The 14,022-nt window shown below is 40.1% G+C and overlaps 1 protein-coding gene across 3 annotated transcripts; it reads left to right on the top strand.

Moving 5' to 3' along the window:
* Window positions 1-8: 8 nt before the first annotated feature.
* Window positions 9-13,067, top strand: ITGB1BP1 (integrin subunit beta 1 binding protein 1). 3 transcript variants are annotated; one of them, XM_012524668.4, is made up of 8 exons: window positions 9-158; window positions 4,105-4,215; window positions 5,209-5,312; window positions 8,221-8,299; window positions 9,535-9,671; window positions 11,575-11,667; window positions 12,168-12,317; window positions 12,800-13,067. In XM_012524668.4, the coding sequence occupies exons 3-8, from the start codon at window positions 5,241-5,243 to the stop codon at window positions 12,869-12,871; spliced, it is 603 nt and encodes a 200-aa protein (XP_012380122.1). In that variant the 5' UTR covers window positions 9-158; window positions 4,105-4,215; window positions 5,209-5,240; the 3' UTR covers window positions 12,872-13,067. The 3 variants fall into 3 exon arrangements, with proteins under 3 accessions (XP_012380122.1, XP_023444173.1, XP_004457258.1); XM_023588405.3 differs by lacking the exon at window positions 4,105-4,215 and having other exon boundaries at window positions 33-163; XM_004457201.5 differs by lacking the exon at window positions 4,105-4,215 and having other exon boundaries at window positions 34-158.
* Window positions 13,068-14,022: the final 955 nt, after the last annotated feature.

Raw genomic sequence — 14,022 nt, forward strand, 5'->3', positions numbered from 1 at the left:
CAGACTGCGCCTGCGCGTCAGCTCTGGGGTGGGGTCGGGAGGACAGGGAAGAGATCGCTGAAAAGCTGGCGCTGGAATCAAGAACTGGAAGAGCCGCCGCGGGCGCGGGCTGCTGCAGCGGTCCCTCTCTGATCCCAACCAAAAGCGGTTCCTGAGAGGTGAGGTGAGCGCCGCGGGGCCTCGCCCCAACCAGCTACGGGCGCCTAGAGGGGTCCGCCCGGGAGCCGGGGCGCGAGGGGGCGCCTGGCGGGGCGAGGCCGGCGGTTGGGAAGATGCGGCGACTGCAGGGACAGCTGGCGGCGCTCAGCGCCGACCTGCCTTCCCGCCTGCACCTCCGCCGCTCGAGGGCCCCCGGGGAGGACGGGAGGGCCCCAGAGCAGGGCACGGGCGTGGAGGCTTGCGGCGAGGGGGCCCGGGGCGGGAAGGCGGTGTGGGGCGCCGGGCTGCGGGACGGTAGCGCCTGTGGCCGTAGATGACCGGTCTGAATTTGGCCAGCATGGAATAGAAGCGTCTGTAGCTGCGGGCTTGTCTTCCTTCTGTGTCCAGATCTGCGCTTCCTTGCCCCTTGAGAGGAAGGTCGAGCGGTAACGCTTGCGCCCGTTCCTTTCTCTACTGCTTCTGGGCCTCCCCGCCCCAGTGCGCGTCAGGGCGGGGATTGCGTCTGTCCTGCTCGCTGTCACCACCCTCCAGCGCTCCAGAGAGGAGTGATGTCTGGAAAGAGGTTTGGAGCTAGGTCTAACTAGGTTCAAACCTTGACCCCATCGATGAGCCTGGTGACCTGGGGCAAAGCACCGGAGTCTCTAGGAGCTTGGATCTCCTTATCCGAAAGTGACTGTGATTCTACGCCCTTGCTGGTCAGTAATGAGGGCCAGAGGTGGGCAAGGCACGTGGGAATAATTTGGGCATCCCCTCTCAAGAAAGTCCTGGCGTTTGTGAAGCGTGTCCCCGGCCAGGTTGAGCTAGGCATTGGGTATACAGGGATGAGTAGCCGACCCCCTTCTTTTGAGGAATTTACCGTTTAGACAGTGAGATGGTTTTAAATACACAAGAGCAGATTGTAATGGTATGATCGAGTTGGACACAAAAGCTGTGGAGGAGGCGTCACTGGAAATCCAAGGAAGGCTTTCTAGAAGAGGAGAAGCAGCCTGAAATGATAAGTAAGAGTTAGTCAAGTGCCTAGGTTTGGAAAAGGATTCCAGGCAGAAGGAATGGCAAGAGCATAGAACATAGTGTATGCTGAGAATCGAAGCAGCTTTGTGTTCCTAAGACACTGAAGCAGGTTGTTGTGGAAGATGAGACTGGAGAGGTAAGTCATGGAGGAATTTGTATGTCACGACGAATAGCTTTGACTTTAGTCTCTAACTTTGGGAAGCCATTGAACATTTTAAGGTTAGTGACATCAGATCTGTGTTATAAATGAACCGTTTTGGCTGTAGTATAGCACAGATTTAAAGGTGGCAAGGAGTCTGGTTAGGACAGGAATGCATTGTCTCCAATGTGTGTGAATTTTTAAATGGTTTGTCAGACTTTGTGAATGTATGTGTTTTATGGGTTGAGGATCAATTGCGTTCATCATATACTAAAAAAAAAAACAGTTATACAAAGCGATAGTCGTGTTGATGATTGCCTGTTAAAAAGATGGATTAGAGAACTATTTAGGTGATAATGGATGTTTGGTGCTTGATTGGATGTGGGACTGACAGACAGTAAGGGGCAGGGAAGACTCCCTGATTTCTAGCTTAGAAATAATATAATTTCCTGAAAGCGAAAGTATAGGAGAGGAGCAGATTTAGAGGCGAAGATGATGGGTTCAGCTGTAGACATTTTTATACGTGAGACGAGCCTGTGGAACATCCAAGTGACAGTGAGTATCACTGGTCTCATTTTTATGCATGAATAATTGAGACAAGAATGATTTGCTTAAGAACATGCATCAAAATAGTGGCAGCTATCAAAGACTTTAGAAATGCTTTTTTAAAATTAATTAATTCTACCTGCCCCCCTCATTTTTTTTTTTTTTGCACCCTCTGTCTGCTTTCTGTGTCCATTCACTGTGTGTTCTTCTGTGTCTGCTTGTCTTCTCTTTAGGGGGCACCAGGAACGGATCCTGTGACCTTCTGGAGTGGAAGAGAAGTGCTCAATCTTCTGAGCCACCTCAGCTCCCTGCACTGCTGTATCACTTATTGTCTCTCTTCGTGTCTCTTTTTCTTGCATCATCTTGCTCCTCCGGTTGTCCATTCGGGCTAGCACTCCACGTGGGCCAGCTCTCTGCTGTGGTCAGCTCACCGTGTGGTCCAACTTGCCTTCACCAGGAGGTCCCGGGAATCGAACCCTGGACCTCCTATATGATAGACAGGAGCCCAGTCACTTGAGCCACATCTCTTCCCCAGAAATGCTTTTTTAGTTCCTGGAATGGTGATGACAGGAAAGTGTTAAGGAGTTGCAAAGGCAGTATAGTACAGTGTAGCATACTAGTATAGTATAGTATAGTACAGTATAATACAGTATAGTACAGTATAGTACAGTATAGTATTATAGGGATTTGAGGAGGTGCTTCAGGATTCCACTAATGATAGAATCAAATTTCCTTTAAAAATCATATTTAAAATATTTATATAAGTAGATACATATGTAATATTGTATTGTTATATAAAATATATACTTAAAATATAGTGTGTTTCAATAAGTTACAGGGAAACGGACTTTGGCCCAGTGGTTAGGGCGTCCGTCTACCATATGGGAGGTCCGCGGTTCAAACCCCGGGCCTCCTTGACCCGTGTGGAGCTGGCCCATGCGCAGTGCTGATGCGCGCAAGGAGTGCCATGCCACGCAAGGGTGTCCCCCGCGTGGGGGAGCCCCACGCGCAAGGAGTACGCCCGAGAGGAGAGCCGCCCAGCGTGAAAAGAAAGAGCAGCCTGCCCAGGAATGGCGCCGCCCACACTTCCCGTGCCGCTGACCACAACAGAAGCAGACAAAGAAACAAGCCGCAGCAAATAGACACCAAGAACAGACAACCAGGGGAGGGGGGGGGAATTAAATAAAAATAAAATAAATCTTTTAAAAAAAAAAAATTAAAAAAAAAAATAAGTTATACACCAACATTTTAACCCGTTACAGACTACTAACATGCTACTTTATGCTCTGAGAGAACCCATTTTTTGTGCAGACATTGGAATGAGGCTCTCCAACCATCTCTCTTTTATTGAAAAGTATCCTGTGATGGGAAAGTTATTATTTGCAACAAGTTATCTGCAAAAGCCTTCTAAACAGTCTCCTTCCTTTTACTCTTACCCTGTGCAGTTATTTCTCTACCCAGCAGCCAGAATCATCTTTTCAAAACAGAAATCTGATCATGTCATTTGACTCATTGAAAAGCCTCCAGCATCTTCTTATTAAACCTAAAATAAAACCCCAACTTTTGCTATATAGGGCTTACAAGGCCTTCTGTGATCTGGTCCTGGTGTGTCTTTCATCTGTCATTCTCCTTCTTACTCCTGCTCTAGCCATTTTGGCCTTTTACTGTTTCCTGCATCAAGCTTTATTTCCTCAGGATCTTTATACTTGCTATGCCCTCAACCTGGAATGCTTTTCCTTCACATCTTCTTATGGTCGCCTTTACTTCATTCAGGGCTCCTCAGAGTGTCTTTTTCTATTTAATATATTTTACCCCTTCCTTCGATCACTCGGTATGCCCTTAGTTTACCTCATAGCAATTATTGCTTACTAATACTTTGATTTGTGTTTCTTCTTGGTCTGTTTTTCTTGTTTGTCTGTTGCCTCTAAAATAAAAGCTCCATGAGGTCAGGGGCTTTGTCTGTCTTGTTGACTGATATATCCCCAGTACCTAGTAGGTGATCACTGACTACTGAGGAGTGAGTGAATGGATCCGACTTTCCTGCTATCCCATAAGTAAAGCAAAAGCATAGAAATAAATTGGAGGATGAGGCTGATTAAAGATCTTGGGCTCAGGATTCAGATTTGGATAATTAGCCTAAGAGCATACCTTAATAAGGGGGTCTCCAAATACAACGGGAGAATCTTTAAATTGGAGGAGGGACACTCACAGACAAATGCATGGTTTACTCATTCTTTTTTCTTCACTAGGTACATTGTTTTTCCTAGAGGAATTGATCATGTCAGAAAAAAAGGAAGCTATTTGTGTAGACTGCTGTCTGTGGAACTTGGGAAGACAATAAAATAGCATTGAGTTCTATAGTAAGCAGATTTCTTTGTTCCCTTTGTAGAATTCACTTTTGATAAAATTTGCTAGATTATCTTATTCATAAATCCTCTTGAAAGATGGGTCACAGTTCCCTCATCTATAAGTGCAGATTATAACCTACCTTCTATAAATTCTTTGAGGGAAGGACTTTAGAGCTCCTTGCACAGTACTTGGCATATAATAGACCTATAAAAAATAACTGTATCATAAAGGAATATGTCACAGGGTTGCTATGAGGGTAAAATGAGATAATTTATTTGGAAATCCTTTGAACTATGAAATATTATGAAGGTTAGTTAATAATTGTTTTCTAAGTATAATATACTAGCGCCTATGAAATGGGGAAGGATAATTCTTAAGAATGTTTCCAAGGCATTAATTATTAATTAAAAAAAATATATAAAATTGACTGTGGGAAACTTAATAATCACCTCCTTACCTAGCCTTATTAGAGTAGGAGCATGAGAAGCTAACACTGGGGAATGTTTTTAATGTCATCTTTTTCTTAAAGATATTTCAGGACTTCAAAAAAATCTTTATTTTTGCGAGGTAGGTATGTCTTCTGTTCTTAGCCCTACCAATTACAGAATGTGAAACAGACAATAACTTAATCTCACTCTCTTGGTTGGTAAACTAATTATTGGGTCATATTTTGCTAAAATCTTGATTAAAGAGAAGTCAGGCCCTTGAGTATTTTGAAAACTAGATGACATATGCCTATAACTCTTAGAAAAGTGCTTTTCACATTTCTAGATATGATGAGTAGGTTTCTGCCTTTTTGGTTCATTGGTTTATTTTTTTGTAATTTAAAAAGATTGGATGATAAAGAAGAGTCTCCAAATTTTCTAGTCAAGCAAAAATACTTACGTCTTAAGTTAAAAGAACACCTCTATGGAATTGGAAGGAATTAATGATTTTTTATTATTTTACATAAAGTGATTAAAGTTGCTTTTTTTGATATAAGGGTAACAAGCATTTTCTTCTAGGGGAGCATCTTTGGACCAAGCTATGGTGAAAAATGTTTCGGAAAGGCAAAAAACGACACAGTAGTAGCAGTTCCCAAAGTAGTGAAATCAGTACTAAAAGCAAGGTAGGGGAAATGGAATTTGGAATGGAATCATAAAGCAGTGAGAATTTTGTTTCTTCTAACTGATACTGCATAGAGGATACTAACCATGGGCAGACCGTCTGATGTTCTTCAAACTAGGTGTGTTTTAACATTCATTTTTTGCATTAGAGACACATTCTATACTTGGCTTAATTTCATATCCTCAAAACTAGATGGGACACAACCTATGAATGGTTTTGTTGAAGCAAATGTTAATTAAAAATCTTTTTTAAATGATAGAAATTGCAAATGATTAAGGGGCTGGATCTCTAGAATTCTAGGATTTACAGTATGAATCATTATAATTCTTTTTAGTTAACAGTGAGATTAGGCAAATACCTATACACAGAGACTTTCTGGGTGTTGTTTTAAAGTATGTGTGGGTTTAATTTGAAGATCTACTTAACAGGCCACCCTGTTCCCCTGTACCAAGGATAGAGTCATTTTTTTCTGGCTGACATAATTTTTTTATGTAAGGTTATAAAGAAGATAGCTGATTATGTGTATTATAAGAATTTTCGGTTTTTGACACCACTTTTGTTATTTAGAAGAATAGCAGTCTCTTCTGCCTCCTCTTAATACCTATGAAAACTCTTGTTCAATCAAACATTCACTCACAAGTATGTGCCAAATACCATTTTTGGTTGCAGGGATAGAGCAGTTAAGAAGGAAAAAAAAAATTAGCCCTGCCCTCATAGAGCTTACAGTCTAGTTGGGCACAGAGGGGAGAAATAAATAAGTGAAATATACAAGTCAAGAGGTGAAAAATTCAGTGGGAAGAATTTGTAGGGAATAGAGAGCAATGGGACTGATGCGGTTTTAAGCAGTTTGGTCAGGAAAGGTTTTATTTATACATGACATTTGAAGCAAAGGCCTAACGGGAGATGAGAGAGCCATGATACCTACAGGAAGAATGGTTCAGCTAGAGGAAATAGCAGGTGCAAGCCCCCGAGACACAAGTGTGCCTGCCATGTTTCAGAAATAGCAAGAAGACCAGTGTAACTGGAGGATGTGGAGCAGGGCGGAGGATGTAGATGAAGTCTGAGAGGTAACGGGAAGCCAGGTTATGCTGGGCCTTGTAAGCCGTGGGGAAGATTTGAACTTTTATCCTGAGTGAAATGGAAGCATTGGAGAGTTTGGGGCAGAGGTGTGACATAATCTTATTTTAAGTTTAATTGGGATCATTTTGCTGTAATTGGGGCAAATATAGAGCAGAGAGATCAGCTGGGTGGATAGAATAATCCAAGTGAGAGATGATGGCGGCTAGGACTGCGGAGTAGTAATTGAAGTGGTGAGAAGTCAGCTTCTGAATTTATTTTGAGACTAGAGTTAACAGGACCCATGGATAGATTGGCTGTGGGATATGAGAAAAGCGAGGAGTCAAAGTTTCCACCATTAAAATCACAAAAATTGATTTACTTTCTACTTATTTCATTTGAATTCCCTGGTGAATTTAGAAATTATTTGAGGTGCCAACCTTGAAAGTGATGCCTCCTTAAATTGTGTGTCCTACGTCCCTCCCTGTCTCACCTTAGTCCTGGCCCTGTATGTACCAAACTACTAAGTAATAATGTGTACATTTTAATGAAATGAAGACAAACCTGTTAGGGCTCCTTTTTGTTGTTATAAACATGGGAAAAATAGATCAGTTTCACCCTTCCTGTTTGCCTTGTTCAGAGGGTCACTGCATCATAGGTTTTCCTGTGGCATGGAGGAAGGGGGGTAGTTGGAAGCACACAGAATTCGCTCTGGCCTGTTACTGACTTCAGGAGTTGTACTCATCCCAAAAACCAGCCTGAATTTGTAGTAGCATCTTAATTCCAGCTCCCCACCTCCCCATAGGTAGGTTATTTCCAATTGTTCAGTACCACAGCTAACATGATGACCAACATCTTTGTGCATACAGCTTTGTTCTCATTTTAGACTGTATTCAAAGAAGTGAAACTAATGAAAAAGGGTGGGAACATATTTAAGACTTGATATATTTTTGCAGTCACCTTTGATTCATGACTTAAACTTTTTAAAAATGTAAGTGCTTTTAATTAACTTTTAAACATTAATTTTGATTTGAGCCACAAAAGAAGCAACTTTTTCAGTCAAGTTTTCAAAAAAAATGTTACTTCTAAGAAAACTGAAGGGGAGCAGGTATAGCTCAGTGGTTGAACACCTGCTTCCCATGTACGAGTAAGATTCCAGGTTCAGTCCCCCCAGTACCTTCTTCAAAAAAAAAAAAAAGAAAATTTGAGCCCACTGAGAGTATAATTCCATAGAATCAACTACACTCATCTATGTGAGTATTTTTCTATATTTTCCTTAAAAGTTTTGATCTTTCATTGAAATTCACATTGATAAATTATGTTCTGACGTGCCAGGGTAGCAGTTGGAAAAACTGCAGCACTGGGCAAGAGGAAGCCAATATTTGAGATCTGAGGTGTTTACTAGATATAACTAGAACTTAGTTAAATCACTTCACCTCTCTTTATCTGTTTCCTCATTTATGAAACAGGGGAAACACTCCCTGCTCTGTTTCCTGTGCAGGGTTCTTTTTGGGTTCAGTGGAAATAATGTGAAAGCAAAGTGCAGATTTTCACATATGATGTAACTATAAGGTCTTTCATAGAAGTTAGAGGTAACGGCTTTGATTAGATTGGGAATGTTGACACCACATTTATCCAATGTTGTATTATGACAAGAGCACTTGAGATTATGTATTGTTGAAGTTTGCTATAGATTTTGTTGTCTTTAGAAAAATTTGTTTTGGTTAACTTACCTGCATAATTGACTTAATTTTTTTGTGTCACCTCAACTATAATAAATAATTTGAATGTGTTTGCTACAGAACCTGAGAGAAGACAGTTTTTTTATCATATTGAGATTGTTTATTTTTCAGTCTGTAGATTCCAGCCTTGGGGGACTTTCACGATCCAGTACTGTAGCCAGCCTCGATACGGATTCTACGAGAAGCTCAGGTATATACAAGGGTTGGCTCATTTATTGCCTAAAGCTTTTAACTTATATTCATGTAGTTTTATTGGTACAGCATGAGTTCTTCCATATTTGGGGATTTCTTCCTTTCCTTTGCCATTTTTGAGAATTTAGAAATGGACAAAGACTTGGTGTAATGTACGATGAGGCTGCAGAGTGGTTGATGAAAACTGCACTGGAGGTGACCTAGAGCACATGAGAAAGTTTCAAAATAGCTTTTTAAGAAATTGGGTGGCAGAGGGTGAACTAATCCATAAAGGAGTTATATTGTTTATGGAGAGTGGAGACAGATGTCTTATTGATTAAAAGTATTAAGGAGCCCTTTACTAGGTCATGGACATCAGAAACATTTAAGTAATTAAAGGTAGCATCTGTCACAGACTCTTTAAAACATTTATACAGCCACCAGAAATGCTAAGTTCCTTAGAAATCAAAAGGCAGCTTCTAACCAGACTCCATAAATAGCTAGTGACTAGTTGGAAATATATTTATTTTCTTGTTTAAAATCCTTTCTACTTTTCCTATAAGGCTTGTTGATGAGTTAATCTGTAAAAGGGAGGAAGTAGAAACATATAATGTAAAATAGAATTTTGTAGTATAGTTTTACTTCCAGATGCTTTTAAAATATTAAAAATGTGGGAATTCTAAAACTAATAACAGAGTTCCTTTATTATGGTAGATCCATAAATACTTTGTGATAATTTTTGTAAGGGCTAGATTTTATAGTACAACACCATTTTTCAACCTGCTGCCATATACTTTGTTAGGGGACTTCCTGTCTGGCTTTATTATATCTATATATTTTTAAATTTGTCCAGTCTTTACTGACTGGTGGAGGAAGACCAGGCTTCCTGAATCGGGAAAAAGAGCCAAAAGTTAACATGGCAAAGAGTGCGAGGAAACCAAAAAAATAATTAAATATCATTATGCATTATAAAGACAGTCAATCATTATCTGACAGTTTTTCGTTGTTTTTAAATAAAGGACATTAATACTTATTCCTGCTGAAATCTTTATACATTTAGGATATTTTAAGTCTCTGAGGAAAAGGTTAATGAAACTTTAAAGTCTTTCGCATTACATCAACATATTTTATGCTTTTTAAATTTTAAGTCCTAATGACACAGACTGTGTTTTATTTGGGGGAGAAATGTAGATACCCAGTAGTGTAGGTGTTTCTTTTGAAGTCTTACTATTACACTTTTTCTTTTAACTTTAGGACAAAGCAACAATAATTCAGATACCTGTGCAGAATTTCGAATAAAATATGTTGGTGCCATTGAGAAACTGAAAGTCTCTGAGGGAAAAAGTCTTGAAGGGCCACTGGACCTTATAAATTATATAGATGTTGCCCAGGTAAAAAAAAATTTCCATTAAGATCTCTGGTTGTAAGATTCTAGATAGTAACCGTATGGCTTTGAAGGGAGAAAGATATTTACTAAAATTTCAGGTCCACCGGATGGCTCTCTTCTCCATGTCTTCTGAAGCCAGAGCTCCAGGATTTGTATCACTATTTTTTATTTATTGAGCATTGTGGCCACAGGTGGTACAGGCAAGGTACCTTGGAGAATAAGTTGCATAAGAACTCAGAGACTACTGTTCCTTCCTTCAAAGATAGTACTTTTTACTGTTTGGGGCTCTCCCATCTCCTTGTTTAAATGAGTTGATTGCTGTGGTCTTCCTTGTAAAATAGTCTGACAAGATGAATTTCCATTGAAGTAGCTAAGAGTTTTTTGAATAATCTAATTCATAGTGCTGTTGATGTAACATACTATTTATTCATACTCTGCTTCCAACAAGAATTGAAATGAATTTGAAAAATATATCCCAGTCAAGATGATAAAAAAATTTAAAAATCATCATGAAGGGAAATAAGAATGAAAATTAAGGGTGTAAGTTTAGTACCTAAAATAAGGTCTTCACCCTTGCTTATGGGGGTGTGAAAGAAGAACCAAAAAACTTATACTATATAGTTAGTAAATTGTTTCTGGGTTTTTAGAAAATGAATTGCATGTCTTCAAGTTCACTAACAAAGGGATACTGCAATGGAAAGATTCCTTCATCTTTTCAGAGTTCTAGTTACTGTTGAGAATATAAGGTCTCTGTTTTGTGTCCTAATGAAGGTAAAAGAAATTAATTCTGTCTGAGGGAATTAGTGAATCTAGTTTGCCATTTAACAGAGAAGTTTTGGTTATTCTGAAGTACAGACTACAGATACAATCAGGGATCCCAGTGTTTAATTTGGAATATAAAGTCATTCTAACAATGTATAAGGAACAAGAAATTCAAGTAAAACACTATATTGCAGGATTGTTAATACTTCCTCTCAAAAGTATGTGGGGATTATTTTCTTTCTTACAAGGACTGCTAAATTTTTCATATCACCATAGAATTCTGGCTTGTTAAAATTTCATCATTGACAACAGGGTTTTTCTGTTTTTAAAAAGCTTTACTATTGTCCATCTTTTGATGCTCGTTATCACTTTAAACCTGTGAGAAATGATTGGGAAGAGATTACTATGAGAATTAAAGTATGTGGACATGGCTTATGTACCAAAATTTCTTTAATGTAAGCAAATAATTCTACAAAAACATTCATAATATGGAACATCTGATTGTTAGCAAAATCTTACTTATTTTAGAGAAAACAAATTGGGCAGTATTCTGACATAGGAGATAAAATTGGATTAATCTGCCAGGGAAACCATCGAGTATTATCTGCTGCTTTACTTGTTTCTAAATAGCTCAAAATACTAGTTGAGTAACAGTCCTTAGCGTTTCACTAATAAAAGCCCCGGGGTCAGCAGATAACTAGACATATCCAAGACCAGGGTAGAATATGAATGGCTGTGAAAAAATGGTTCCTGTGGCCATGTTCCCTGATCATTTCATGTGCTGACAATGCTTTAAGCTGTGAGCATTTTAGCATCTAAACAAACCCTTTATTTTTCTAATACAAATATTTTAACCTCACCAGGGCCTATAAAAATTATCTCAGTTTGTGGTTAGGGTTAACACCAAGATAAAGAATAGAACAATATGCATGAAGTAGATGGATCTGAATTTTGTGGAGATTGATGGACTGTGGGGGAAAAAATGGAGGACAATTTTTCTTCTGCCTTTTCAGAGAAAAATTCTTGCTGGGCTGCTGTGTATCCCATGTTCTATCTTTATAAAATACTAAAAGTGACTAATCAGATGTAAGGCTATGTTATTTTTAAGGTTATATCATGTAATTTCATTTATTTTTGCTTTAAAGCAAGATGGAAAGTTGCCTTTTGTTCCTCTGGAGGAAGAATTTATTATGGGAGTTTCCAAGTATGGTATAAAAGTATCAACATCAGATCAGTATGTAAGTATATAATAGAAAAAAATGTCTTGGGCACTAGGGCATTCCTACCGGTAAGGGCCTATTTGTAGTGAGGTCTGCTCCTGTTTGCAGTGGTTGATTTGTAAACATTCCTGGCAGCTGGTCTTAAACAGGACCAATTTCTAAGGGTGAACAGGGGCTTCCTTTTGTATCTCCTCTGTGCCAGTGCGGCCCTTGTCAGCATCCTCACTGAAGGCTCCTAAAGCATTTTCAACTTAGGACACCATGTCAGGTAAGAGAATGGGATAGTAACTTTAGATCGCCTTACTTGTGTCTTCCTGGAACTTTGTAGGAAGGTGTGATCCTGAAGGCACAATGCTCCCAACTGAGCATTTCTTAATGTCCCTCTGGGTGAAAAACTTATACATGGATATGCTCTGTTTAAAGCCTCACAATATAGTTTGCACGTGAAAGTGTGTCACAAGAACTGAGAATCATTTGAAATAGCCATAAATTTTTTGAATTTTCACTGGTTTCTGCAGGATGTTCTGCATAGGCATGCTCTGTATTTAATCATCCGGATGGTGTGCTATGATGATGGTCTGGGGGCAGGAAAAAGCTTATTGGCTCTGAAAACCACAGATGCAAGCAATGAAGAATACAGCCTATGGGTTTATCAGTGCAACAGCCTGGTAAGATTTTAAATTACCTGGATTAATTTACCCAGGCTCTATTTGGTCTTTTCAAAGACTGAAGAGATGCTATCCATTATAAATCTAATACCTGGCATAATAATAATTAATGAGTATTAGGTCCCTGGTCAGCTAGCTTTCCAGACTATAGCAAAGGTTGTTGACTATTTCCTCTAGGCTCAGTAGGACTTGTGTCTCTAAAGGTTTAAGATAAGCATAAAGCAGATGAGGCAAAGTGGTGTGTTGGGTTCTCATGAGCCAGAAGGCCCTGAAGGGCAGCAGGAAGGGCCGCATGGTCAAGGGAACACGTTATGTAGACTAACCAAGGCAGGTGTGTGGGGCGAGCCTTCGCAGCTGCTGATGAGTAGGTAGAGGAGAGGTATGAGAGGGTCAGTGTTATACCTATGCTTGTCATTATGCCAGATTAATTCAGGAAGAGATTTAGGAACGTTGCTCTGACTATATCTTTTCATATAACCCAGGAACAAGCACAAGCAATTTGTAAAGTTTTATCCACTGCTTTTGACTCTGTATTATTATCTGAGAAATCCTGAATTCTGCAATCAAGTGGAAGTCAACTTCATTTGGAAGAAGGTTCACATGTTTTCTAAACAGTTCTTTTTCAGTCTGTAATGTTCAACTATTAGAGAAATTTGAAGTGATCCCTTATGCTAGATTTTTTGAAGAAAATGAAATGTATAAAATAATGATCATTTGTTTTTATATTAAAATGTGAGTGTCTTAACTCAATGACTTGGTTTACTTTCTGAGGCTAAAAAAACAAACAAACCTCATTTGCCCTTCTAAACCACATAGGCTTAAAAAGCAAGGTGTGGTAAGCACTCTGAAATTGTCTGAGCAAGGTTAATGTAGTGTCTTCTGTAGCCAGCTCTGCATTGGTGAAGTATTTGGAGCTCCAGTGAGTCGGAAGGCTCGGACCTAGGTTCACACTCTTTGGGAACAAAGACACAGCCAACTTAAGAGACAAAGTTATTTTTTAAAAGTGTGTTTTCGGGAAGCGGACGTGGCTCAACTGATAGTGCATCCAGGGTTCGATACCCAGGGCCTCCTGGCCTGTGTGGTGAGCTGGCCCACACGCAGTGCTGCCACACGCAAGGAGTGCCGTGCCACACAGGTACTCGACCTGCAAGGAGTGCGCCCTGCAAGAAGAACAGCTCCGCGCAAAAAACGCAGCCTGCTCAGGAGTGGTGCCACACACGGAAAGCTGATGCAGCAAGATGATGCAATAACAAAAAAAGAGACACAGATTCCTGGTGCCACCTGACAAGAATGCAAGCGGACACAGAACATGTAGCGAATGGACACAAAGCAGACAATGGGGGGGGGGGAGGAGGGAGAAATAAATTTTAAAAATCTTAAAAAAAAAAGTGTGTTGGCAAGATAATATGCTAATACACCACAATTTTTTTTTTTTTTTATAAGATTAATGCTCGTGCTAAAAATAATTAGTATTTTAAAAATTTCATGTAGGGAAACGGACTTTGGCCAGTGGTTAGGGCGTCCGTCTACCATATGGGAGGTCCGCGGTTCAAACCCCGGTCCTCCTTGAGCCGTGTGGAGCTGGCCATGCGCAGTGCTGATGCGCGCAAGGAGTGCCGTGCCACGCAAGGGTGTCCCCCGCGTGGGGGAGCCCCACGCGCAAGGAGTGCGCCCGTGAGGAAAGCCGCCCAGCGTGAAAAGAAAG

Source organism: Dasypus novemcinctus, chromosome 25 (genome assembly GCF_030445035.2).
Source record: "Dasypus novemcinctus isolate mDasNov1 chromosome 25, mDasNov1.1.hap2, whole genome shotgun sequence".
Lineage (NCBI taxonomy): Eukaryota > Metazoa > Chordata > Mammalia > Cingulata > Dasypodidae > Dasypus > Dasypus novemcinctus.